Source organism: Athene noctua, chromosome 2 (assembly GCF_965140245.1).
Source record: "Athene noctua chromosome 2, bAthNoc1.hap1.1, whole genome shotgun sequence".
In the NCBI taxonomy this organism is placed as follows: domain Eukaryota; kingdom Metazoa; phylum Chordata; class Aves; order Strigiformes; family Strigidae; genus Athene; species Athene noctua.
The window spans coordinates 73,110,548-73,138,437 of NC_134038.1; the positions used below are offsets into that span (position 1 = coordinate 73,110,548).

Here is a 27,890-nt window from a genome sequence, read left to right on the forward strand (position 1 = left end):
TAAAAGTATAGTCTTCCTACACAGAGCAAGAAAGACTAGAAATTGATTTTACTGACTTACATTTCTCAGATTTTTTCCGGAGAGTAGGTTTGCTTTTAATGAATTGTTCTCATACTGCTTAGACTAGTATGATCTGTTTTCTCTCATCAATTCTTCAGAACTTACTGTTGCTGAATTGTACTTGACAGATGACTTTGGAACACTAAAACCCTTCCAAATCTATCAAACAAGTGTAGCCCGATGAAGAGTACTTCTCCTGTGTTAACTTCTGAACAGAGGAGAGTACTGGCATCCTTGAGCTCATGAATATTTTTTTACCTCATGAAATTTACCAGATATGTTTTTGTTTCTGTGAAGACACAGAAGAAACCTATTTTTCACAGGTGATGGGTTGACCCTCTGATTTGAATGGGTTTTTTAAATTGTTTTTATGTCATTGAAACTAGGTAATGCTTTGTTTATCCTTGAACTGACCTATTTACTGATGAGCTCTCTGCAAACAATTTAACGGTGTGGGCCAGTAAAAAGGAAAAAAAAATACATCAGCACAGGAGCAACAGTAGTTCTGAAACCTGAGTCTAGTGTTGGCATCACTTCTGTTTTCAAATATAGACATACTCAGCTGGATAGGCCTTATTAATAGTTCAGATATATGGAGTTTTAGACAATGCTTGTATGACAATTTGCATTTGCTTCACTTTTTAGAAGCTTGCTCAAAAATCCATAGATATGCCTAATATGTTACCTTAGATTACACCAATCTTTTCTCCCTCATTACTAAATAGACTGAGAAGCTGAACATTTCAGTTTTGTGTAAGCCCTCAATCTTTCCTTAGATACTGTTCAGTTAATCACTTTCCATTTGGTTTAAATTGATATTAATAGCTTAGAAATAGCAAATGTTGTGTCAGCATTTTGATGAGCCCTTACTTTGTGCCAGCTTCTATTTATTCATCATATCTGAAAGTCTGGACAACAAACTTTACATCAGTGTTGTCTGTTTAGGTGCCACATCCAGTGTAGCATCCTGATTTAGCTGAATAACAGCAGTGAAGTCCTTTGTCAAATCTGTTAGTCATACTGAAGAGTGTTCAGTAGTATAAACAAAGATGAAGTTGGTCCAAAGATGAAAATGACTGAATAGTCACATATCATATTGAAAAGAGTAAGCATTCTTTCCTATGACAACTATGTTAATAAAAGAGGTGGTAAAGTGAAACAATGCACTTCATATGAGTAGTAATTTAAAAGATTACCTTTTTCTAATAATTTCAAGTGTATAATGGATTTTGTCATGGAGGGGAGGGGAAGGGATCATTTGACCTTCAGAAGTAGCAAGACTTGAATATACCCATTTTCCCTCCTTACACTTTATTTTTGTTAAGTTATGGCATCTGTTTCTGTTCTTTCCAAGGTGTTTTTACTTCCATGGTATAAAGATTTTGTTATCTATTGTCCAGTATTTTGAAGGGATGTAATACCTGAAATTGAAATACCTGGCTTTGCAAAAATCTTCAGTTTTATTACATTACTCACTAGCAAAGTCAATTATTAAACCTATGCATTTTAGGGTTATTGCTGCGGTTACCTGTTCAGTTGACTCTCTTTGCTGTAAGAACACACAGCTGATTCATGTTAAAGTTGCTATTGAGCTCCAAAGGGTTTTTTTCTGCAGATTAGCTTCCTAGCCTATTGACACCCAGCCTTTATGGATAGGAAGGTTATTCCATGCTGGGTACAGAGCTTTGTATTTGCATTTATTGAACTACTTAAGGTTTTCAACCTGCCAATTTCTCTAGCCCTTGGATGACACTTGGATTTGCCATTTCAGTGTACTGTTTCAGGGTGCCATTTGCATATTTCACCCCCAGTTGGGTGTCACCAGCAACCTTGCTGAGCATGCATTTGGTGCCATCCCCCAGCTTCTCAGTAAAGACACTAACCAGTATTAGCTCCAGTTTCAACTTCTGAAGGACGCCACTGGTGAATGTTTGTCACCTGGATTTTGTACTGCTGGTTAAAACCCTTGGAGCCTGGTGGTCCAGCTAGCATTCCACCCATCTGGTAGCCCACTTCTTCAGGTCATGTCTCAGTTCTGACAAAGTACTCCGGAATACTGTCACAGTCCCTATTAAAGTCAAGGTAAACAACATTCACTGCTCTTCCCTTGCTCACCAGAACAGTCCTCTTCTTAGAGCAAGCTGCCAGGTTGGTCAAGTATGATATCAAGTATGATATGCCCTTGGTGGATCTGTACTGTCTGTTCCCAGTTGCCCTTTTTGTTTGGTTTGGGGCTTGTTTTGTGTCTGTGTATCTAGGTTCCATGAGGATTTGTTCCATAATCTTTGCAGGGACTGAAGTGAGACTGACTAGCAGATAGTGCTCCAGATTCTCCTTTTCCTTCTTGATGATAGCTCTTTTCCTAATCCTGAGGCAACTCTCTGGATCTCCATGACCTTTCAGAGATGATAGAGAATGACCCTGTAATAAGATCAGTCTGCTTCTTCAGCTCCCTCAGATGCCTCCCATCTGGTGCCATGAAGTTGCATATATCCACATGGCTTTAAGAGATCCCTGACTCAGTCTGTCTGTACTGCCTGTGATGTTTCACTCCCACAGACTCTGCTATTACTCTGATCAGGGGCACCCACTAACAAAGGAGGCAAAAAGGTACCAAGTATCTTAGCCTTTTCTACACCCATTGTTACCAGATCTGCTGCCCCACTGAGCAGTGGATCAGCATTATAATCAGCCTTTCTTTTGCCAGCGTCCTTACAGGTGCCTTTCTTGTTTTTTCTGGACTTGAGCTCCAGGGTTCCCTGAGTACCTCCCCACATGCTCAGGAGATGTTTCCGTGTTCTTCCAAAGTAGCTCTGCTTCCACTTTCTGGGTGTTTCATAGAAGTAATGCAGGAGCCTCTCCGTAATGCTGCTTGCCTCGCTTTGTCACGCAGATACTGTCCAGCAGCCCTCATTCCTCAGAGCAGGGCCTATGGTCCTAGAAGCCTGCCTTTGACACCTGCCATGCAGCCAGGTGTTGGTAGGCTGTGTGCACTCCTGCCTCAATCTTGTCCCCCCTGGACCAGTTGAGGAAAGCAGTGTCTGGGTCCTATGCTGGCTACACTTTACCCACTTGAGCTCTGCAGTCACTGCTTATATGTTCAGGTTCACACCTGGCAGTGTCACTGATTCATACATGAATGAATAGCCAAGGGGTGGTTGTCTAAGAGCTGAACTCAGGCAGACTCATCAGTCTTTCAGCAGCATCCCAGGCAGTATGACTGTTCTGGAAATGCACATCTGCAGGCTTTTCTTCTGTTTCCACACATAGCTAATTTCCTGGGTTTGTCCCTCACTCAGCCCCCATCTTGGGAGTTTCTGTCCACTTATCCTTTGAGTGCAATGCCTATCTGTCTCCTCCTTGTATCATGGGGCTCAGAATTGTGGTGTCACAAGGTCTCTGTGAAGATGTATCTACCTACTGTTCACCCTTGCTTATGGTGTACCAGGGTGCCCACTTTGTCCTGTAGCCACTTCCACTGAAGAAGCAGCACCTTAGGCAGAACACCACTCCCAGAAGTGAGGCCACCACCACTGCTCTAGCACCAGAGAGAGGTACCTAGCATTTCTTACAGTCCAAGCCCTGGGTGGTGGAGTGCTCTTTCTGGAGCTCTGTCTGGGTCCAGGCTCTGGTATGCTAAGAGTAATTGTGTCAGCAGAGTTTCTGGGCCCCTCTGCTTCACTTCTGTCCTGCCTGAATTCTGCTGGTAAGCAGACAGTGGAAGAGCTGTCATAAAACCAATAAAATACAGTGTAATTCATGAGAAGGTAAACTGCCCAAGGGGGCGAGAGCCTTTGTCTAAAGGTACAGGGAAGGGCCTTATCAATGGTAACCACAGTGTATGTTGAACTTCCCCATTGCTGTCTTTTAATTACTTTCCTGAACCCTCAAAGGGTTCACAGAGTGTCTCTTTAACATTTTGCTGAAATCTTGAAGGAATTTTCTTGCATTAGAGGCAGATATATTGCCAGCCTGTGCATTTTAAAATACTTTATATAGTTGGTATTTTTATGGACAGAAAGTCTAGATTACAGTTCTCCTCCTGCTGGACCCCTAAGTGCTGTGCTCCTGTGTGTTTTACACTTTCTTTCATAGCCTAGTATCTTCAAGAAGTCTGATATTATAAGAATTTATTTAGTTTTCTTTTAAAACATATTATTTTTATTTAGCATTTGTTTCCTTCAAGTACAGAGTGATAGTATGATGATTCTTTGCCAGATCACTTCTATGGTGTCCCAAATTAGAGCAAAAGAAACCTATCATATGGAGAGTTGAAGTACAGTCATACAGAATCACAGAATCATCTAGGCTGTCATACCATGTCAGACATATTTCATCTATATATAGTACTTGTTTCTGCCAGTAGTTACAGAATCACAGAATCGTCTAGGTTGGAAAAAACCTTGAAGATCATCTAGTCCAACCATTAACCTAACACTGACAGTTCCCAACTACACCATATCCCTCAGTACTTTGTCGACCCGACTCTTAAACACCTCCAGGGATGGAGACTCCACCACCTCCCTGGGCAGCCCATTCCAACACCTAACAACCCATTCTGTGAAGAAATGCTTCCTAATATCCAGTCTAAACCTCCCCTGGGCAACTTGAGGCCATTACCTCTTGTTCTATCACTTGTTACTTGATTAAAGAGGCTCATCCCCAGCTCTCTGCAACCTCCTTTCAGGTAGCTGTAGAGGGCGATGAGGTCTCCCCTCAGCCTCCTCTTCTCCAGACTAAACACCCCCAGTTCCCTCAGCCGGTCCCCGTACGACCTGTGCTCCACACCCTGCACCAGCTTCGTTGCCCTTCTCTGGACACGCTCGAGTCATTCAATGTCCTTTTCGGAGTGAGGGGCCCAAAACTGAACACAGGAATCGAGGGGCGGCCTCACCAGTGCCGAGTACAGGGGTCAGATCCCTTCCCTGTCCCTGCTGGCCACGCTATTGCTGACACAAGCCAGGATGCCATTGGCCTTCTTGGCCACACTGCTGGCTCCTGTTCAGCTGGTGTCAATCAACACCCTCAGGTCTCTCTGTAGGGAAGAGAACAGGGGAAATTGTAATGCTGCTTCTTTACTGTACTCTCCTAGCATGCAGTGACTTGAGAGTCAGTGTCAGGAACAGCCTGAAGTAGGGCTGAGGACTTGATATTTAATAGCCGATGAACAGACTTGGAGCACTGGCAGTGTACTGTGGCAGGCACTTCCCCTGCATAAGTACACATTGTGGAGAATACCTTTCTTTTGTCTTTTTTGTCCTCTTGCTGCTAAATTCACTTAATTTCTGCCAATATGAGAAGTAGGAGTGACAGGCAACAGTTGTTCTCTATTTACCATTTCCATAGAACTTTTGATTTTATAGACTTGCCACTTGATTTAGGTTACATCTTTTTCATCCAGGAAGAATGCTACTGTCTTCACTTACATCTTATAATGAAGCTATTCCTTGTTGTCTTCATCCTTTTGCCCTTCTCACTTGTCTTTTCTAATCCTTCTATATCCTTTTTGAAATGACAAGACTGGATGTTCATACAGCTCTCAAGATGAGTAAGCAGATACTGTGTAATGGCGTAGTGATGGTTTAGTTTCCATTATTCACTTGGTACTCTTAACAATTCCATTTTCTTTCACTACTGCTGATTGCCAAACTGATAGTTTTACAGTGTAACTCCAAGATCCAGAGTTCAGGCCCATCTTTGTGTCTATTTAAAAAAACTAAACAAAAACCAAACAAAAAACCCAACCAACCAACCAACCCCTGGGATTTTTTTCTTAACATACTTAATGTTTTGTTGTGGTAATTTGATCTGCTGCTTTATCATCAAGTTGTTACATATACTTTTGCAGTTCTTAACGTTACATAGTCATCCCCCATATGGCAAAACTATATAGATGCAAACTGAGATCATCCCGAACAAAACTCTTGCTTGGCATTTGATACAAACCTATGCAGGAAGCAGAGGGAAGTACACACTTCTAGTCTTGTACAAGTGGAAGGCTGCAGGCTCCTACATCACTATTCCATTCAAACCTATGTCACTTAAGCTTATAGGGATGCATGGAGACATGCCTCTGCTGCCAATAAGAAGTAATAAGCTGTATTTAGAGAAGGGTGTCATCGTGTTTTCCTTCATGAAGGGAGTGGGAGGAAGACAGGAGTCAAATTATGACAATGAAATACTAAAGGAAGGATAGTCTTAATGATGCAGGGGTTTTTGTGAGGTTTTTGCATAATCATGGCTTACAATTATAGTTCTCCTTTCCAATAAATTCTTCAGTTTAGGCTGAAAACATGTAAGAGAAAATGTATGTGAATTTTAAAATTCTATTGTGTTTTTGAAGAGTCTTATTTTCTGTTTATTTTATAAGTTAATATCTACAATTCTGGTTTTAACTGGTGAGGTGTTTCCACTGGGAAATACTTTGGGAGTACTTTGTGTTGAAACATGTCAACACTGGTGGGGAACCTGTTGGTAAAAAGAAAAATAATAAATTTTAGTATCTGATTGTCAGTCATGAAAATAAGCAGTCCTTGTAAAAAAATTGGCTTGTAATTTGAGTAGGATAAAAGAGAATTTCAAAGGCTGACATTCTAAGATATAATGTATACATGTTGAAAAATGTACAAAAATTTGTTCTATAATCAGGCATTAAACTATTAAAGTCACTTTAAGCATCACAATTATTAGTTGATACCTTTAGCTTTGAATGCCTAGTAAGTGATCACAGTGGCTTGTGAGTACTTCACTTTTCCTACTATTTAAGTTTACCAAAAGGGATGTTTATTTTTGGTTTACTGAGAGCAAAGCATTTATTTTATCTTTCTGACAGAGGCGTGATGTGCCATTAGACTTTATATAAATTACAGGTGTTTGTAGACTAGGATTCCTAGTGCTGGACCCCAAAATTCAATGTGCTCTACACAGGAGAAGTGTGAGGAGTATTAGCCATGGGCTTCACACAGCACAGATTAGTACTCTGCTTCCTGAGGTGTTCCTGATTTTCATTCATTTTGCTTGTTCTGATTTCTAGAGGATCCAGAGAGTCCCTTTTTAATTTCATTAGATGTGCCTACCCTCTTTTCCAGTGGCTCAACACAACACCCTGTTTTGGTCACTCATTTTAACATTCCAGGTGATTAATGTTAAAGTAGTAAAACACTGGAGTAATGCTCCTTTGATTAACCCTGTTCCCTTAATCTTACTGGATACATAGAGCATTCATTTTGATACATATAGCAATTGGTAATTAAATTGTTACCTTTAAAATGTAGTTAAAATTTCTGCTTTTAGCTGCTGTCTTCAGGTAACTTTTTGTGACTCTTCTTTTTTTTTACAGATATAGAACGTGGTCTCTCAAACTGGATTAAAGCAACCTGTTGATATTTTTATTTACACTTTTTTATTTTTGTATTTGACTTAAAGTGCCATGAAAAAATTTGCATATTGCAAGGTGGTCCTTGCCACCTCTTTGGTTTGGGTCCTTCTGGATATGTTTCTATTGCTGTACTTCAGTGAATGCAACAAATGTGATGAGAAAAAAGAACGAGGTCTGCCTGCTGGAGATGGTAAGTTTTCTGCCTGAGTCATCTTTAAATTATGCTCATTTAAAATTTCACTCCTTTTAAACATCTGATTTTATTTTTTTTTTCCCCAACAATATAATACTGCATCAGCATTTAGGTGTTACAGAATGTTCAATGTTTTTTTAATAACTAGGGAATAAACATGGTGCCTGATATGCATGTTGCAGACTTAAGTGCTTAAGATTTAGAATTTTAAGTATTAATATATATGGAAAAACAATAAAACTATACGAGCGGTTCAGGAATTTAAGCTATGTTAATATAGTCTAAAGCATGTTTTAAATTTCCACCAGTGAGAAAGCAAAGGCATGGTTAACTTCACTTGACTTGGTAGTAAAACAAACCAAACCAACAACCAAGCTTACTTGTCCCCCTGCCCCCAGAAAAAAACCAAAACATTTTCCCGCACACCACAAAACCCAACACACGAATCCCAAAACCCTACCTAAGCCAAAATTTAGCCAGTGACTATAGCAATAAGAGACTGTTGGCTTGAAAATAAAGTTATGAAAATAACTAGAGTAAACTTGGCTATAAAAGTGACAAATATGACTGTGTATGTATATATATATATATATATACACACACACACCACACATGCTTATGTATGTAACCTTTTCTTTGAAGTGAGAACTGTATTATTCAGTACTAAAGGTCTTCAGATAAGCTTTCAGTTTTGTTACTGCCATGTTAGGTTTTTTGGGTGCCAGTTAGATGGGGTGAGTGTGGTTTTTTGAAAGCCAGTACCATTCATGTTGTCAACTTTATTTTAGGGAGGTCATCATAATTGATCACATGGGAGAGTTGGTGCAGGGAGAAGGCTCATCACTGCAATGTCTCAGCACAAGCATTTAGAACTGTAGGCAGCTGCTGCCTCCAGTTCATTTGTGAAGTACCTAATTTTCTAGTATGGTGTGTCTCCCACCAGAAAGGCTGTGTCTGATGTTTCACTGCTGTTACAGGAAAAGATGCTAGTGATGCTCAATGTTAAGTCTGATTAGCCCACTGTATTCAAGATTTATTAATGCTTTCCATCACAAAAAAGTTTTCCACCTGTTGGCATCTGGTGTAGACAACTTCAAACTCCCTAGGAAATCTTCTGAAACATTTTAAGAACAATGTTGCTCTGTTACAGAATAACACTGGGGAAATGTTTAGGAAATGTTAGTTTTGTTTTCTTTTTTTTCCCCCCATGATGAAAATAGGCCAATAACTCTCCACAGAGAACAGCAATGTATAGGAATGTATAATTTCTGTGCTTAGTACCTCTGAACTGTTGTTTTCACACCTGCGTGCAAGCATTTTAGAGAGGTTCTAGTTCATGGAAGTTTTGCAGAAGGGACTTATATTTTCATTTATGTTTCATCTTTTGAGTTTCTTTTTCAGTAAGTGAAAAAAAGTGCTGAGAAAATGAATTAGGTTTATGTAGGAAGTATGTCTTTTATAGGAACTCAGTCTTTCTTTTGTTGTCTTTTTTTTCAGAAGTTGGGAAATTTTTTTGAGGATAAGATGATGACTGACATAGTAGTGTTAAGGAATGGATCCACTTTTTCAGTTCCCAGAAAGTTTTTACACAAAGCAGATAACTTCAGTTACTGTTTGCCAACAGCAAAAATAATCCTGTTTGCAAAACAGCTCTAAAGAAGTCTGGCATAAGTTAATACATATGAAACTTGGTTTGATATATTGATGGTGATGAAAGCTCAGATAAGGTCATTGGAGGATCCTTAAGGTGAGGGAAAATCTGCAGTATTTAAAAGTTAGCATTGTGACTTTTCCTATGCAACACCGGTTAGTTGAGTAGAGTCTTCATTCTGGCCTTCTCCTAACTGATATTAAAATCCTTGGTATCTTTTTAATATCTTATAGTTGTCTTGTAAACAAAAAACAGCCTAAACCAACCAACCAAAACTTTTTGTATAGTTTTGTGCATTTTTCTTGATTTTTTTTTTTTTTTTTTTTTTTAAAACAGCTGACTTGTAGTAAGGTACTTGCAGTAATATGTCTGCTAGAAACCATGGTTGTGGCTGATACTTTGACAATTCCTTTTAACTTAGTTGCATCTTAGATACTCTTCCTTGTTCCAGTTGTTCACTGACTCGGAGTCTGTAGTGGTTTTAATGCCATTCAGAATGCCCAGAATCTCCTCAGATAACACTGAGGCTATTTTTTTCTGTGAAGCTTTTATCAAAATCTGCTTTTTCATTTCACTTTTTACCCCCCTATTCATTTCCATAATTGATTTAGTTTTCTTGATTCAGCATGAATTATGTAAGTGTTCTGAATTTAATAATCTCTTTGTCCGTGTCATTCTGGTATATAGCTTCTCTTTGCAATTCATGGAAGAATTCCATGGCATTTAATGAACCTACTCGATATATGAGTAAGTTTTTCTGAAGAGTTTGTAAGTTTATTTTAAGCTGTGCTTGCCTAGTTGGAAAAATTAGTCTTTAGATATTTCAGCAGGAGCAAAGAATTTTGAGAATAATTTTGGACAGTTCAAGCTTTCATGAACTTAGAAGGATGTTTTCCTTAGGTTTTCAATACAGAAAATGGAGAGTTTATTTTTCAGAGTGACACTTAGAGTCATGGTCTAAATTGCCTTTGGGAAAAATGGCATAAGGAACTAGCATCTTCCATCATGAGCTTCAGCTTCTGTTTCTAATAGTGCTGGATTGCATGTATACTGCTGTTATATTTTACAAATTGCTCAAAAGAAGAAATAGTAAAGGAATGTGAATCTGTGGAAAAATCTGTGTAAATGATTATGGAGATGAGTGGGATAAAGATTGTTGTGTCCACTGTCATAGAGATTGAAGGTTGGTAGTTGAAATATGAGTGTGGAGATGAAGGGACAAAAGGTGGAGTGGAAAAGGGACAAGCACTTACCAGGCTGTGAGTAAGTGGACATGTTTTGGGAAAAGAAGGGCTGGCATGGGGATTGGGTACTATGGGACTGGAGAACTAAAGTGATACCAGAGGAGGAATAGTTGGAATCTAGTGACTGTAATTGTGTGGGATGATTTGGCTGTAGGCTCGAGCCTTTGTCCACCCCGTCCACCATGGTGAAAACAGTAGTAGCTTCAGGAGGTAGCCTGGAGAAATGGGGTGAGAACACCTAGCAGTGTTGATTTCAACATCAGTCATGGGAGCTGGGAGAGAGCCTGTGCTTGTCCTGGCTGATACTGCTGCTCTTTCTACTTCCCACCATGACCACTCCAGAGAGGTGGGAGTAGGTCAGGGGAAGCGTGCTCTAGTGCTCAGCTCTGAGATTGTTTCATTTATTCTGAGCTACCCAGCTGACCTAGATAGTGTACACCCCTTGCCCAGACTTTAACAGGTGTTCTTTCTATCGGCACATCTTCTGGGTGGTTGTTCCCTATTTGTAATTCCTGTTGTTTCATCAGTAAAATTCACAAAGAGTTATTGTTGATGGAAGGCTGTTGCTGTAAGTTTAAAGGTTGTTGTGACTTGGAAAGCAAATCACTGAACCATAGTAAACATAATCCATGTCATGTAGTAGTTTTTTCCAAACCTGAAATTCATAGGATAGGTAGTTGAGCATTATTGCTTCCAGATGGGGATTCAGCATTACAATTTAGATTTCACAGCCTGGAATAGAATTTACTGACAAGTGTAAACAAGTTCTAGACTTAAAAGGTTCAAATCATTCTCTAACAATACAAAAAGGGACCATTCCTGTAAAGAAAAAATGCCCGGGTAGCACTGTGGTTATTCTAAAAGATTATTTTTGTGTAGTTCTGTCTTAGTTCTGTAAGGATCCTGTATGTCAGCTCTGAGGTCTTGACTTAAATGAAGATCAGATGAGTCCTTCCTTACCACCAGTTACAGGCTTCTTTAAAGGAACTTCCAGCTTTGGCACTTGTTGCGGTTTCCAAAAAAACTTCCAAACTAATCTTGCCCACCACCACCCCCCCCCACACACCCCTTTTTTTTTTTTTTTTTTAAACTCAAGGGGTGTTGCACTTGTGTAATGATTAGAAATCCTAAAAAAAAAAAAATATTCTTGTAGACCTAAGGTTGGTATTACAATGGTATTACAAGAGTCTTGTGATCTCAGCTACTTCCTATTTACATTCTTTTCTTGGGGCAATGTCAGATTTTAACTAGGACCAGCCATTTTTGTCAAGTGCCCATCAAGGCCTTGTGTTCTGAATTTTGAGCTCTTTGGTAAAGATGAAAACTCTTTAAGTTGTGACTTGGTTCTGAATATTCTTATCTGCATACAAAATTCTTAAGAAAAAAAGAAAGCGGCTTAAAGATAGAAACCACAGATTGAAGTTTTTTAAAATAGGAACTGTTTGTCATAATTCGGTCTTGTTCTATTAAGGCTGATGTGTGTCAGAAGCTTTGTTTCTTAACTTTTACCTGTCTGAACAGCTTTTTTGTAATTTTGGTGGTTCCTCCAAAGTTGTCTGGACTTTGTTTTGGTTGGTTTACCATTGTTGTTGTCCCTAAAGACATGCCATGGAAGAATCTATCCCTTTTTTCTGGCTTTAGATGGTCTTAGATTTTGAAATATGTTTTTCATCAGGCATATTGCCTGGTAAAAAGGAATTCATAGTCCATAGACATAAAGAGTTTCTGATTTTTAATGAAGATCTGGAAGAGATCAAGAGATTTTGGAAACTAATGGTTTACTGATACACATGAGAAATGTCTGGAAAAACACTACTAGACTTCCTGTTAGATCAGGTGATGATTAAGTCATTCATTTAGCTCTAAAACTTGTAGTTGTAAATTAAACTTCTGTTTCTTAGAAGTATGTCATCAGTACATGTCTACAGTCCTTCAAAGCAAATATTTTTTTCATATTTAACTGACAAGAGCACTGCAGTTTGAATTTTTAACAATGGGCATTAGTCATTTGGGTAAAATGTTGTTGGTTTGTGTTTATAAGAAAACTACATGCTTTTGTGTGAAAACAGATTACCATAAATGCTGAAACCTGAGAGATGTTGGTTAACTTTTCTTGGAAAGTCATCTCTCTGCCTGCACACCAAGCTTTCTTGCATTTGCATTTAGTGAGATCCATAAAATATTTGGGGATCTAGTTAGCTGTTGCTGGATTTTTCTGCAGGAGAAGGGAGTACTTTAAGTAAAATGTGTAATCAAGTAGTATATATTTGAAAATTAAATTTAAAAATTCAGCTGATGAAGTTGTAGACTATGTACGTCTGGATTCAACTTACTGATGTGCTAAACTAGCATCTAACAGCAAGATCTGCAAATGTGAAAGATGAGTTTTCAGTTAATTTAGCTATTCAGTTTAACTGGTTGAGTCAAAGTTAAGAAACAACTGGAAGTGTAAATGAAATGGGAAATTGTTTTTCATTCTAAACAGCAAATAAGGTAGCATAAGACATTCACTTCAGAATGCTGAAAAATATGGTGAATATAACTATTCTGATAGCTTTTGTTTAATCATTTTAGGTATGTTGAACACTCGTTTAATCATTTTCTGGCAAACTGTGCCTATGTGCTAATTGCTATGTACTTAATAAAATAGTTATGAAACCTCATGTAATAAAACCAAGATGAATATATAAAATTAAGCCCAAATAATTGCCTTATTGTATACTATAATTTAATGTTAATTACCCCCCAAAAGGCACAAATTCTAGTCTAAAAGGTTATGTGATAGCAAATCAGCAAGATGCTAACAATACTTTCTTAGCAGGCAAAGATGCAAAGCAACTTGCATGCTCATTTTAGCCCATGGTTAAAACAGGTACCTAAATCAATCTGCTCAGGATCTGCTTGGACATACTTATTCTATCAGTTTTCAGTGTATGAGTGGCTGGCTGGCAGCTTCCAGAATTATATAGCTTGACTGGCAGTCAAAGGGAGTTTGTAAAAAGAAAGCATCTCTGTGGTGGGAGGATTCTCTCTGCTAAATGTTACTGCTTAAGTGCAACTACGGCAGTTGCTTCAGGTACTTGAAAATGAAAGTTTCTCAAGAAACACATTGTACTTGTAACAGATTAATGCTAAATGCAAACTAGCAAAATGTTTCAGTTATTAGTAAGCACCCATTTTAAATCTTAGTGTTTCAACAAGGATGAAAGGCTTGGACTTTTTTTGTTTAATTTTATTTTTATTCTTTAAATGGCTATTTGCTCTTGCCATAAGCTTTAATTACACTGTGCTGTCCTAGATGCAAATTAAAGATAATTTGAAGCTAGGCTTATTACTGAGGGCTTTGGTGCATTTATTTTTAAATATTTCCTGTTCCTCCATTTAGATCTTAAATTACTTCTTTCTTAATAAAAATTTGTACTGAATTTGTAAAACAGTAATATATTTCAAATTCAGTATTCAAGCATTTCTGTTCAGGAGAAAAGTAAATGGGTATTTGTAAAGCAAATGTGATGTAGGGGTTTTTTAATGTTTTAGGTTTTAATTTCATTTGTTTAAAAAAACAAATATTTGAAGTCTTGGATTCCTTTTCTCGTCCCTCTCACCCTCATCTGTTTGATCAGATATTTGATATTTAAGACTTCTTTGGTTTAAACATGTCAAGTGTTATTGTTTCTGTTTCGAGTACTAATGTTAAGCTCCAAAATGTAATTATGTTGGCCAAAAATAATGGTAGTAAACCTAAGAGAAATTATTTCTAAATTATAAATGCCAATGTCATTCTGTCAAAATAAAAGTGTGGAAATAAATGTAAAGTTAGTATTTAATTTAATCTTTACTAAAATCCCTGTAAAGGAAATATCAACTTTTCCTGAAAAGCTTGTATATGCAAGAACAATCTGGCATATAAATATCTGTTGTTACAGAACTTTAACAGTAAAGACAGTTAGGATATGATGATGGATAGACATGAAATTTTATTGTTTTTTCAAATGAATTGTGATGTCTAAGAGTAGCACTTAACTACTCTTTAAGGTCCAAAATATGAAGATTTGTTTTCACTTCCAAAACCTGGTGGGTTTAGAACTTTGTTTTAAACAGGAACATTCCTACAGTGTAAAAGAAAGTATAAACAAACAAAAGCAAGCATAAAAGTAGTTACTAACATTTTTTTATTCTTAGTTCCAGAACCCATACAAAAACCACATGAAGGACCTGGAGAGATGGGGAAGCCCGTGGTCATTCCAAAAGAGGAGCAAGAAAAAATGAAAGAAATGTTTAAAATAAATCAATTTAATTTAATGGCAAGTGAAATGATTGCACTCAACAGATCTTTACCTGATGTCAGGTTAGAAGGGTAAGTGCTTTAGGTTTATTAAAAATTTACTTGACTTAAATGAAGAATGTGCAAAGAGTGATCCAAAACAAGAGTTCAGTTCTGTAAGATATTACTATTGAAGTGAAAAGTAGGAAGATTTCCTGTATATATGGTATTTACTTGTAAAATAAGATCAAACAGCAGAAACCAGTTTCCTTCAGATTACAAATATGAAGCCTGTTCAGGGAATAGAAAGTAATTTGGTTGTAGGAAAACAAAGTTAACTTACGATTTGGCATTTCAGGAAAATACTACTTGAAAAATTCATGCATTGCTTTTAATGGGGCAGACTAAAATTCTGCATTATATGAGATAAAAAAGATTTGTTGAGGAGAAATAAATAAAAATTTCTTACCTAATGAAATGTGCAAAGCCTAATTTAGATTGCATTATAATGTTTTCTAATATCCATCTGGTTTGTTTTTGATCTTGCCTCTGAAATATTGATCCTTTCAGAGCTATTTGAGTCATAAGTAATTAAAAATGAAATTCTAGCCTTGTTTTAAATAAGATTGCTTTACTCTCCTGGGGCTACTCTGGCAGGATAGTTGATGACTCCCCCCAACCCCTCTTGTTTATGAAAGAGACTCTCAAGTTAAATAAAGCTTATGAAACAACATTTTCCCAATCAATTATCTTCATTCTTTTGCAAGAATCAAATGCTATAGAAAACCCATTTCTTTAGAAGCTCTCATGTTGTTTCTGTATACACAAGGCCTAGCCGCTGGATTAATTTGTCTTCATTTTCTACCTCAGAAGATAATATTAGAAGAATGAGATGAAGCTCTGTGACTGCTTTTGATTTTTAATGAGTGATAAAGAGCTGGCTTGTAGGTACTTTCATCTGTGGTAATGAATGTGATTCTATGTAGCATGTGAGTTCCTGGTAGTGCTGGTGTTCTTAATAATTGAGTCATATTTTTTTCAACATATGACTTTGTAAGTTTGAATTCATGTTACTTTTCAATTGGTTTTCAGATATATTATCAGTCAGATTTTATGGTCACTATTTGCCTGTTTCTCAGTATAGTGGAAGACTGCAAATCATGAACTTGCAGGGTTTTCTTTCAAAACTGACAGAGGTATCCTTATGTTACTGCTGTGATAGTGATTGTAACTTGGCAATGGGATATCTTGGCATTCATGCAGATTCATAGGTAGTGTCTGCCACTTTTACAAACTCTCTATAGGATAAGAAATCAGTTCACTGTAAAGTTGTGACTGCTGCTGATTAAGAACTTGTTAGCATTCTCTCTTTTAGCTGGGAGGAAAATCATGAGTTTGGCTGGAGGCTTTTGTCAAAGGTGGGGTGCTAATTTGGGGTGACTTCTTGTATGATTTTTCTGGAAGGGCTGAATGGAAGGAATTAACAAAACTTTGGGAAGTAATAGTTACAGCAGTTGGCTATCTGGAAGGTAAACATGTGTAATTTTTATGACCATTATGGAAGTATGGAAGAAAGTAACATCATCTGTTTATCAGCACTCATGCTGGAAAACTTGCCTGTGTATATTCTACCATTTTTATAGTGTTAAGTATAAAGATAAGGAGATACATTTGTGAATCTAAAAAGTTGTCTTAACTGTAAGCTTTTTGAAGTCTAGACTTCAAATTAACCAAAAATGGAAAGAGAAATTGTTATAAACTATTAAAAATTTATTACCTAAGCATCACTCAAGCTTTTGCAGACAAATAAAATTACAGTATTAAAATCAAGCCAAGCTATAGGAGTTTTGTCTTGCACACTTGACTATGCTCTGTAATTACTGGGTTTCACAGTAAGATATGCATTATAAATTTAGAAATGTTGCATTTGTTTCTCTCTTCCATTTGTATCGACACAAATACTATTGCTATACTAGATGTGTGAAAGTGGAATGTTAGAAAAAATTTTAGGTAAGGTCTCAGGGCAGAGTTGGATTTTCTATTTTTGTAAATTGCTGCTAACAGTTTTAACGTTTTCTTGCTGTGTGCATTTTTAGTAGACTTTGAGGAAAAAAATGTTCCCCAAAAAGCTCCTCCTTCTGTCATATTTTCAGTAGGTACTCTGTAAAGTCATGCTAATTAAGAAGTTGGGGAGTGTGTTGACATTTCCCCAGCAAATTCGAGAACAGTACTGTTTACAATGCAAGGTTATCATAATCTGTATGTGTAGATTAACATTACTTTTCAAGAACACTGTAGCCATTTTCAGAATTGTGAAAACTATAAACGTGCTCCAGTGTTGTATGCATGTCTTAAAGTATCTGATTAGTCAAAATACTCACATGGTCAGAAACACTTTCTGCTGCGTTAGTGGAGTTCTTTCTGCTGTAACTTGTTCTATCTATATCTCTGATAATATGGAAATAGTTTTGGGAGAAAAAATGGGTAATTTCTAATCATTCCTTACCACATTTATATGCTTACAGCACAGCTGCCAGTAGCACTTTCAATCAAGGTTTTGAAAAAGTGGGCTATGTTCAAAGGCACACTTAGCTGTTCAGCCATGTAATTATTTTCTTCACAGGTTTTGTGGGTTGCTTCCTTTAATGTGGTGTGGGGGGATGATGTGACTGTTTCAAGTCCTATAATTCTCTGGCATGTCAGTTCTTCTGAAATACAGAAGTCTAAAAGTTTTGCTTAATGGTTAATAATTGAAAACCTGGTGGAACTGTATATGCCAATATACAATTGAATATTGCCACACATATTGAATGGGGATGTCATAACCTGTCATCTGGAGAGCAGCTTTTGAAGTAGTTTCCATTATCCTTCACATTAATTTCTAGTTATGCTAACACATACACACACACACACACATCCCTGTTACCTGTGCAAAGGCAAGCACATTTGTGTACCTGCTTGGCTCTTAAATGCTCACAGGTTGATGTCTATAGATGACCTACTCTGGGCATCATATTTATGTTTTGGCCAATAGATTTTGTTTCCTTACTAGAACAAAAATGTGAGCTGTTTTAATAACTTCTAGGCACTTCTTCAGCTCAGGTACTCCTCAGTACAAGACATCTACAGAAGCTGAAATCTGTGTTCTTCAGAGCTGTACCCCAGCCATATTAACAGGTTTATATTTATTTTAATTATTTGGCACAAAATTATTGAGGCACATAGATGCCTTTAAAACCATTGACATATGCCTGAATTGCTAATCATATTATGTTAGTAAGTGGGAACATTGTTCTACTTCTTGTTATCCCAACTGAATGATTTGCTTAACAGGAAAAGCTCAACCACAAGTTTTTTTAGCCTGGATACTTCCATGGATCTGGACTGGGGCATGTTAGTGTAACTAATGTAACTGATGGGGGCACAACCTCTGGAGGGGTATTTTTGTAGGGGAACAAGCAGCTGGGGATAGCAGATTGGTTTTAAGTTGTTAATAGAATAATTCTTGTAAGCATGTATTTTTATGGTCTGTGAATCAGTCATCAAAGTGGGAGTTGTTTCACATTTGCCAGGAAAATATGCAGCTGTGGGCTTGACATGACAGTGAAAAGTAAAAGATGGGTGATTAGGAACACTAGAATCTTGCCTTGATTTTGCTGAAGATGAGGGAGGCAATGAATAAAATAGGTGTCAATGACTAAAATAGGTGTTCAGCTGTGCTTATGTGCCTTAGACCAGTATTTGGGCTGGAAGGTGGTGTGGTTAAAGGTTCCATAGAACTTGGCATAAAAGATCATCTTTGCCATTTTATTCCTTGGATTAATTTTGCCAGAATTAAAGGTATTGGTCATCTTGTTATACCTCAGTTCTGCATAACATTTGTGATCTTTTAACTGTCCTTTTCTCAGACTGCCTGCATTCAGGAAGTAAATATGTTGGGGTTTGGGTGATGTAGGGTATAATCAGAGTTTTTAACCAGATGGCCATATTTGAGTGAACTGGATCTAAATTCGTATGAATTATGCCTTTAGCCACGTAACAGAAGAATAAGATGCAGATCTTTAACTAAGACCTTAATGTTTAACTAGTACAATAATGTGGTCAGTTCAAGTTATTACTGAAGGCTTTTTTGCTGAATCAAACTACCATGCTCAGTTCCTGTTGCCAAGCTTACTTTCAGTCAGGAGGAAGTAAACAATTTTTTCTAGGGTTAAAAGCCATTCTTGTAATTTACACAAATGTTATGGAGTTTATAGCAGTTATGCTGGGCTCCTTTCTGAGTAAGTCCTTCATATGACTAATTCTGTCATCTCTGCTTAGAAAAAAAACATTTAGTTTTAGGCTTTACATTCAGGCACTGTTAATTCTGTGATACAATGTAATGCTTTTCAGTTTTGGGACTGCAATCTGTTTTTCATATGTGTGCTTTAAAAATGTATTATTGATTTTTTTAAGCCTGAAATATACTTGTGAGAATACACTGGAATTTCAGTTTTTAACTTCTCAAAACAAATTGATTTGCTGTATGCTTTAAGATACAGCAAGATGCAGTTGAATCATAATATGACACATTGATAAAATTTCCACAATCCCTGTGTGAGGAAAATAATTTGAGTAAACCTGTTCATAGCAAAACTAGTAAAGGCACACATGCAAGAGCATGTGTGACGCTTGATGGGGTTTTTTAAGTGACAGCATTTTCAGTATTTACTTCTATGTGAGGCTTGTGAAGGTGTGCTCTCTTTGCTTTTAATTATTTTCATTCAGAAGAGCTAAGGGGATAGTTTTATACTACTTATAATCTGGTGTAAATGCGGACTTCAGCCAAAAGAAGTCTTCTCACTGCTTTTCTTGATACTGATCTGATGATTGTGTGGCCTTAGCATTCACTGACTGGATAGAGGATTGCACACCAAAAAGGGGGAAAAGGTATATTTTGTTGAATCAGCAGACTCAAACAACATGCTCAGCAGCTGTATGATTACCAGATCAGGTGCAAAGAAGGGGATGGGACAAAACTGTAATGGTGAAAAGTGGGATTATTGCTTTTGGCAGCAGCCCACAGTTGCACTGGATTAGGTGGAACATAGGAGGAAAAAAAATTTCTTACCGAAAGGCTGTATTAAAAAAAACATAAGGTGGTGGGGATTTAAATAGCTCCATAAATGGTGATATGCTTTGTGAACTTTTGGTATTCAATTAGCTCAGGTCATAGTGATGTAAAAGATAAAGAACAAAGTTGTCAGCGTAGGTGGTGGAAAACTTCAGAAGTTTAGTCAATGTTTTGTTACAAACTAGAGATCCAGGCTATTAATTATCTGGCATCTGTAAAGTAAATCTGACCAGCAGTATTGTCATGCTGGAAGTCTGAAAGTATGTGAGGTATTAAAGACTTTACAATTTGTTCAAGCAGGAATGTGTTGTCATCTGGCTTTCGTAGTGCATATAGTTTGTTACTGGTCCACTGTAGAATCAACATTTGGAAATGTTCCCATTGACTTAATGAGTTGTCTGGAAGAAATTACCTATAAATCTTTTTTCTAGAGAATGTTTAGAGGGGAAAAAAATCACTTGAAAAATCAGCTTGCTTCTTGTAAACTGTTTTTTTAGATATAGACATATATATACACGTGTATATGAATACGTATATACGTGTGTGTGTATATACACTCGAACACTTGGCAATGTCTTAGTTATGAGTGTCTTCCATTTTGGATGAGCAGCCATATCCTGAGCGTTATTCAAATTGATAGGGCAAGTATGAAAAATTATTTGGCTAGAGAACTTAAAATTCAATTTCAGTCTTTGAGGACAGAATTGTTTATGCTTCTGTCAAGAGATGCTTTTCTGTGATCACATTCAGGATAAGGAAAATAGTCAATTGCAGCTAATTATTTTTGTGAAATTCTGCTTGAATTCTGTAACCACAATGGTTTTAAGGACCATTTTGGATTTTGTTTCCAGGGTCTAAAGAAGATTTCTACTTGACTCATGAGATAATGCGACCTTTCTTATATCCAAATCTTTGAGATCAGAAGAAAGGAAAATTTCATACTCTTGATGTCAGGTAAATTATGTAATACTATTGAAGGCAGACATTAAGCAGGCTATATGACAATGTTTAAGTAAGAATAAGGGATTTGCCTGCATCCATGTCACCTGTTCAGAAAGATTAATTGGAGTTATGGTATGAATTGGTATGGCCTTTTTCTAAACTGAATTGTTATGATTTGATTGGAGGAAACAGCTTCAGAGGTAGTGTGAAGTTTTGCTGCAGCCTTTTCTGCAGTCCTTTCTGTCTGTGCAGCCACAAATTAAAACTGGGGTTGTATGCAAAGTCTGTGTAGTGAAGAGTGGTTTGGCATGTTACAACAGTCAGTGATTCCATCTTTCTCAGAAGTATTGCTTTTAACCTCTTTAGCTGTGATGTTTGGGTGAAAATTAGATATTTATCCAACTCGAATGTCTTCAATTTAGGGGTTTGGGGTATTCTTAAATTTTATGTCAGAAGCAGATTTATCAACTCCCTCATTTCAATATCATGAAGCTGCTCATCGTATCCAGGAAAGACTTAAGTCAGTGTTTACCAGAAACTACCACTTGACTTGAGTGTTGGTAGTTCTTGCTGTAGTGTTTTGACACTTTCTCTGCCACCCCTGCCACAGGGCGTTATCTTCTGATGGAAATGTAGGTCAATCTCAGCAGCTTCGGAGTGGCTCTCAAGAGTCTGATTTCAAAACTGTTTTCATCCATGATCTAAGTAGAAAGGAGTTACACTGTTTGGCATAGCTGTGCCTCAGCTTCGTTACATTAACTTTATTGCAGGCTATAACTTACGACAAATGGACAGGTAGACAGTGGAGTACTGACATTTTATGACACTGCAGCAATATTCATCAGATATCAGTAATTAAAGCTTGAGGTTTCATAAGAAGAGTTCATATTTCCTGATTATTTTTTTTTTTCTCTATTGATCTGGCATTAACTTTGGTAACTTCAATAGAAAATAAATGTGTATTTTCAAACCTAAGGACACTCATGCTTACTTCCCAGAGACTCCAATATATTTTAATACTGAAGACTATGCTGTTTCTACTACATCAGTACTATTAAACAGATTTATTGTGGGGCTGTGCTGTGTAGCATTTCCTCAAAACTTTAGCTCTAACCTGATTTTCAGTAAGTCTTGGATTATTCCTTTGTCAAATTTAAGTTCTGGCATGCAGTTTATCTCTAACTGCAGCTTTTATTTATAACTGTTGTTTGTAGTACACAAGATAAAAGATTGTACTAAATTTGTAAGATGACTAAATATGTTTCCCTCCGTGCGCCAATATGTTGCTAGTACGGCTTTCAAAAATGCATCGGTGCTGCATTATCATACTGCACGTACAAGCTGTGGTCTGAGCTCCACTGGGTTTTCGCAACTGAGCTGCTTAGTGCACAGGAGACACTTTCGCTTGTGTTCCATCTCTGTCCTTTACCAGAGTGCTCTGGGCTGTGTGCACTGATCTAGAAAACAAGGATTGCATACATGTTCTACTGCTGTTTAATGTTTTTGAGCCACTGTAAATTGTTGGTCATGCCTTGTTCCTATGAAAGGTTTGTGGAATCTGGGAATAAAGTTGGTATCAGGTATAGCAAATCATGGCTCAGGTAGTGTCTGAGTCTAATTTTTGTGATTAGGTAAGCACAAGTGGCCTTGTTCTGAAAATTCCATATTTAAAAAAAAAAAGTTCCAGTGTTACTTGTCCTCTTGTTGCTCATCTGTGGAGAGTTTACCTGTTGGAATCATCAGAAGGTGTAAGGATCTGCGCTGTACTATTTAGAAATTCAACGTTTATTTCTAATGCAGAATATAGTTATGGCATCATCCTTCTAGAAAATTACTTAAATATTTTTTTCATGTTTTGCCTCAGTGAATGAGGTTTTCCTCATTGTGTCTCACTGCATAAACATTATGGTAGTGTATAATTGATTTCCTATGAGACCTCTACCTTGTTTGTAGCTATTTTGGAGTGTAATTTTTTAGCCTATGAAACAAAAGTATTTAAGAGCTATCAGGATATTAAATCCCATTTTATTACATTACTTTCAGACATGATTGAGCATGACTTTGAAGGGTCTGCAAACAGATCAAAGCTAACATTGTAAATATTTGTCTTTCAAGATATGACAATATTACACATGTAGCACTCAATCTTGGGTTTTAGGAATAATTTCTAAGTAAATTGATCCATGAATACAATTTCACAGTATTGATAAAATGCCAAGCACTATTCTGTAATAATATGGCTGCACAGTTGCAGTTTTTCAAGGTAATATTTGAAGTATTTGTGAAAGTCCCAACAGTAAACTGAAAGAGGTGGCATTAGGATAGCAAAGGATGGTGTCCTCAGTTCCTAGTGTCTGTGCAGCTTGCGTGCTGATGACTAGAGTGGGTAAGCCATAATGATCTCCGAGTCAGGCACTGTGCAGAGCAGATAGGTACCAGAAGAATTTCACCTTCTGAGGAATTCAAATGAAGGATCCTGTAAGATCGCCTGGTAGATTTCTTCGGTGTGTGCAGGGGTGAAGTATGTTTTTCTCATTCCTTCACTGGCATGAAAGAATAGAGAGAGGCTTCTGGTTCTGCCAGATGTGGAAGAGGGTTGGGAGTGTATGGTTATGATCTTGTAGGAAGTGCAAAATGAAGAGTTGTCTTCTGTCTGTGCGAGATTGTGCTGAAGCAGCAATTAAGCTCTGAGATTTAATGGCTTAATTTTGTTTGGACAGAATTGCCTTACTTGATGTCTCTTCTGTTTTTTTTTTTTTTTTTTATAATGTCTCCTGTGGACTATTTGTACCCTGGGCTGAAAGAGAAAGTAGGAAGGCAGTTTATTCAGAGGCTCTTTGGGGACATTTCAAGTAGCATCAGGTAGTTTTCAAGTGACTGTACATGATCCACTGAATAAAAATCCCTGAGATTATTTTTTTTTTCTGAACATCTCCCTGTCTAAAACACACGGGGCTTCTACATAAGATTGGATTAACATGTTCACAAAAAGTCACAGTAATGGAGAAGTATAACACAACTCATAGTTGCTTTTGGCCTTCTATTTTAAAATATTTTGTAATGGATTTAAAACTTTTGAAATCAGCCTACAGTGTGTTAGGGACAACAACTTGTATTTCTTTTGCTGTCACTGTTCTCTAGCAATATTATACACATATATGCTAGGATCTGTACTCCTTCCTTTAGTTTGAGTTCATTAAACTTACATTCAAGTTATGAAGGATTTGGACCTGTTACACTGCCTCGTGGTCTTGAGGAGCTGTGGACCTAGGAGTGACCATGTAGTTAGAAGGAACTGGCTCAAAGTATTCTGAATATATATACAAAATTGCAGCAAGGTGAAATTCTGTGGAGAATGTGTATGAGCATCTTACAAAGGTCGGAGCAGTTACGTCTTTATGGTCCTGTGGCTCCTTGGTAAAACAACTTTTGAAAGTATAGCTGGTAAACTTTTTTTTTTCCTCAGATCTGATTTTGATGAGGCATTAAAAATCTTCGATGACCTGAATTTTATTTCCTAATTAATTTTCCATTATATTTCCTGATTACATGAAAGCAAGAAATCAAATATTAGGAAAGCATACAAGGCTGATGCAGTTGAAGATGGGGATTTCAGTGCATGAGAGAGACTTGCTATGAAATAAAGAACATTACTGTTTTGAGCATTGGAATGTGTACATCAAGAAATGTAGACTAATTAGGCTTTTTCTCTTGATCATATTTTAACAATCTGCCCTATTCTTTCTCTGTGTTTTTAGGTAGTAGGGCAGTAAGTCTCTGCTTGCATTTAAAATTTCTGATATTTTGGGGGAGTTTCCATAATCTAAATATATGGAGTCACATTAGCTGAGAGTTTTGGTGAATGCCATAGATAAGGAAAGGATGAAGTACTACTTCACTACTGTGAAGTAGACATTCTCAGCTGCCGCTTGGAGTCGTCATTAAATTACTGGAGATGGTATGCTTGCCTAATATTATGCACTCAGTTTTAAAACTATTTGAGGCATGATCCAACAAAGGGAACATAATGTATTAGTAGTTAATTAAAATTCAAATTGTCCTTAATTCATACCCTATGTGTCCTACCTCTCATGGTTAAATTCTGCTACTAATGTTGCATAACTGTTGGTTGAAACTAATGCTTGATTTTAAGTTCTATAGTAATCCCTTTCTGGGGTAATTTGTTTTCTAACAAAAGACAAAAAGGATTCTTAATTTAAATGTTTGTTAGTAAGGATAAAACATGAGGTTTATGTAGAAGGTTAATGCTCTAATCACAGGCATCAACTGTTCTGTCTTGTCTTATGTCCTACAGCAATATATTCCTGGGGGAAGGAGTGTATGTAAGTGTTTTCAAAATTAAAAATAGGGATTTTCTTATTTGTATTTACTCACAAAAATTTGTATAAATATAGCTAAATGATATATATGGAAAGGCAGGTGAAAAGTATTAAAAAACAGGTATCATGCTATTATTTATTTACTTTTTCCTGAGTGCATCAATGAATCTTTCCAGAATAACTTCACACCAAACACTTTATTAAGAACAGCATTCAAAAATTCAAACCAGTTTTGTTATGAAACAGCCTTGTGCTACATACGGCATCCTTCTACATGTTGATAAACAAGCCAGTCTAGGGTTGCTCTGAAGTTGTTACCCCAGAAAGGGTTGATCTCTGGGGGTGAGAATAGGCAAGTCTCATTATGGAAAGGAGGATGTTCTGCAGGACAGGGCAGTGGGAATGCCTTGCAGGGGGGAGAGATGTCCCAAAAAATGTCTCTAAGCTGCCTTTTTAGTGCTCAGAAGTTCCCCTTCAAAGGTGGTTCTTAAATCTTTTGATATATTTATGCTTTGGACAGTGTAATGGTTTATAAACATGGTAGTCACTGATCACGTGGTTGGATTTTATTATGCCAATTCATTGTGTTGAGCTCAGTAAAATAAAATCTTCTGTAAAACTAAAAAAAAAAATAAGGCTGGAGATAAGAGCTTTCATATTACAATAGTAGATCCTGTGACCACCCCAGCAAGATATTCCTGGTGAATGACACATTGTTATTGCTTTTCAGAGAACTGCTAACAGGCTTCTCTCAACTTTTTTACAGATATACGGCCAAAAAGTAGAGGAATAGTTGGTGGATTTGTATTACTAATGTAGCTGAAGGTCTAGAATCCCACACATTTTCTGGTCTAGGGAGCACTGTAGCAGAAGGAATAAAACATTGAGAATTTTATTTTTTAGGTAGCAAAATAGACTGATTAAATAACAAACATGGGGAAAAATTATTTGGCTTTCATCTGAAATTCATAGCATTTTTGTGAAAAGCTGTTTTATATTTAAGTGATACCATAGGAATAACTTTCAGTTGGTATGCTTTGCAAGGTTTTTTTTGATGTGAATTAAATCAGAAAACATATGGATATATGGCTACCTTGCCTAAAGATTTTATGTTTACCTCAGTGTGGTCAATAATTAAATTTGGTGGTAATTGTATAATAAGTATAATAATGAAGACAGATAGTGCCTGATCCTGCTGTTTCAGTTCTCAGAAAGGAAACATGATTTCACAGAAGTGCTTCCAGATACTTCTTCAATTGTACCTGGACTTCATCTTTTCTAGGATATCTATGCACGTTGGGCTTTTATCATCATCGCAGGGCTGAAAAGCCTATGTTCTAAGAGAGCTGCTCTCACATGGAAGAGGTCTGGCTAACCAAGTTATCCAGCATATAAAATACTCATGTTGACAGCTCAGATGAGGGAGACAAGTGGCTTAGATTTGTAAATTCCCAACATAGTGGACAATGGTGAGACAAGTCTCGAAGTCCAGACATGTATTAACTTCCCACAGTGTACTAATTGGATACACGGTAATTGGCTAAGTATATAACAAGGTATGGCAAGCAATATAGTATGCCTTGCAATACTTAATGGTAGTGAAGGAAAATGGGGAAAAAGGAGAAGAGGGAAATAGAGATCACTGGTCTGGGTTCCTGTGTTGGTCCTGTCTGAGTTTGTCAGGGATGCATCCGTCATCTTTACTTCTTCATGTCTTCTTTTTATTTCCTCCCTTTCACTCCTTGCTCCTCCCGCCTCAATTTATACCCACTTTCCTTGGGTCTGTCCTCTAGGTCAACCTACATACTTACCTATCCCATGTATGGGGAGGGCTATAAAGTGCTTCATGGGATGATGTAATTAGCATGATCTTGTTAATCTTTATTAGCATATTCAGGGGTGTCAACTTTGATATACATTTCATGGATAATGAAGCAAAGGTCATTCACCGGACAGATGGCCCTTGAAACTTTACAATATGCAGCAGAGCAGAACCAGTGTGCCTTCACAGAGCTTCTTCCTCCAGCTGCATCCTGTGCTATCCAGGCAGTCGTATCAGCTCCAAACTTCACGCTACCCACACTGCTACTACAGTTTCACTACTTGCAAGTGTTTGAGACATTCCTTAGCTCAGAGGGCCTCCAATTCTGCACACACCCCACCCCACCCCCCTTATCTTTCTCATCTGCCTTATCTTGCAGGCCTGTTTCTCTCAGGCCCTGTTTTTGGGGGAGTTACAAGTCATCTCTCCCAGCAACCCAGTTTTGGATGATGTTCCTGGTGTTGCTGGTTGAGGTGGGATTAGATACTGACACCATGATCCTGTATTGGCAGGCTGCTCCTTCAGTATTGTTTATATATGTTTAGGATAGAGAGGATGTGCACTATGTACTTCTCAAGTCCTCAGATAGCACCACTGTTAAGGTGATAGTCATGAATACTTGTTAACATATTTGAATAGTATTTAGATTGGGTTACATTACAGTCAATCGGCTCAGTAATTTGGGATCTGATAAAAGCTTTTTCACTGGAATGTAACTCCACTGAATATATTTCTTTTCCTGCTTTAATGTTTTCTTTGTTTGAGATATGCATATATCTCTCTAGTTTTGATTCTTAAAGGATTTAGTAGCACCAAATCTTATGGAAGTTTCTGTGTGTGATTTTGAATATGCAGGAGGAACAAATCTGTGAAAAGAACACTT

The 27,890-nt window shown here is 37.2% G+C and overlaps 1 protein-coding gene across 4 annotated transcripts in view; it reads left to right on the top strand.

The window, feature by feature from the left end:
- GALNT1 (polypeptide N-acetylgalactosaminyltransferase 1) overlaps positions 1-27,890 on the top strand; it is a 91,686-nt gene that overhangs the window by 38,546 nt on the left and 25,250 nt on the right. For 2 of the 4 annotated variants that reach the window (XM_074899427.1, XM_074899428.1), the window contains exons 3-4: positions 7,400-7,628; positions 14,709-14,883. In XM_074899427.1, the coding sequence (XP_074755528.1) occupies positions 7,490-7,628; positions 14,709-14,883 (314 nt within the window). In that variant the 5' untranslated portion in view covers positions 7,400-7,489. Of the gene's footprint in view, positions 1-7,399; positions 7,629-14,708; positions 14,884-20,762; positions 20,858-27,890 lie in introns of those variants that run through there. The other 2 variants (XM_074899429.1, XM_074899430.1) reach the window with 2 other exon arrangements.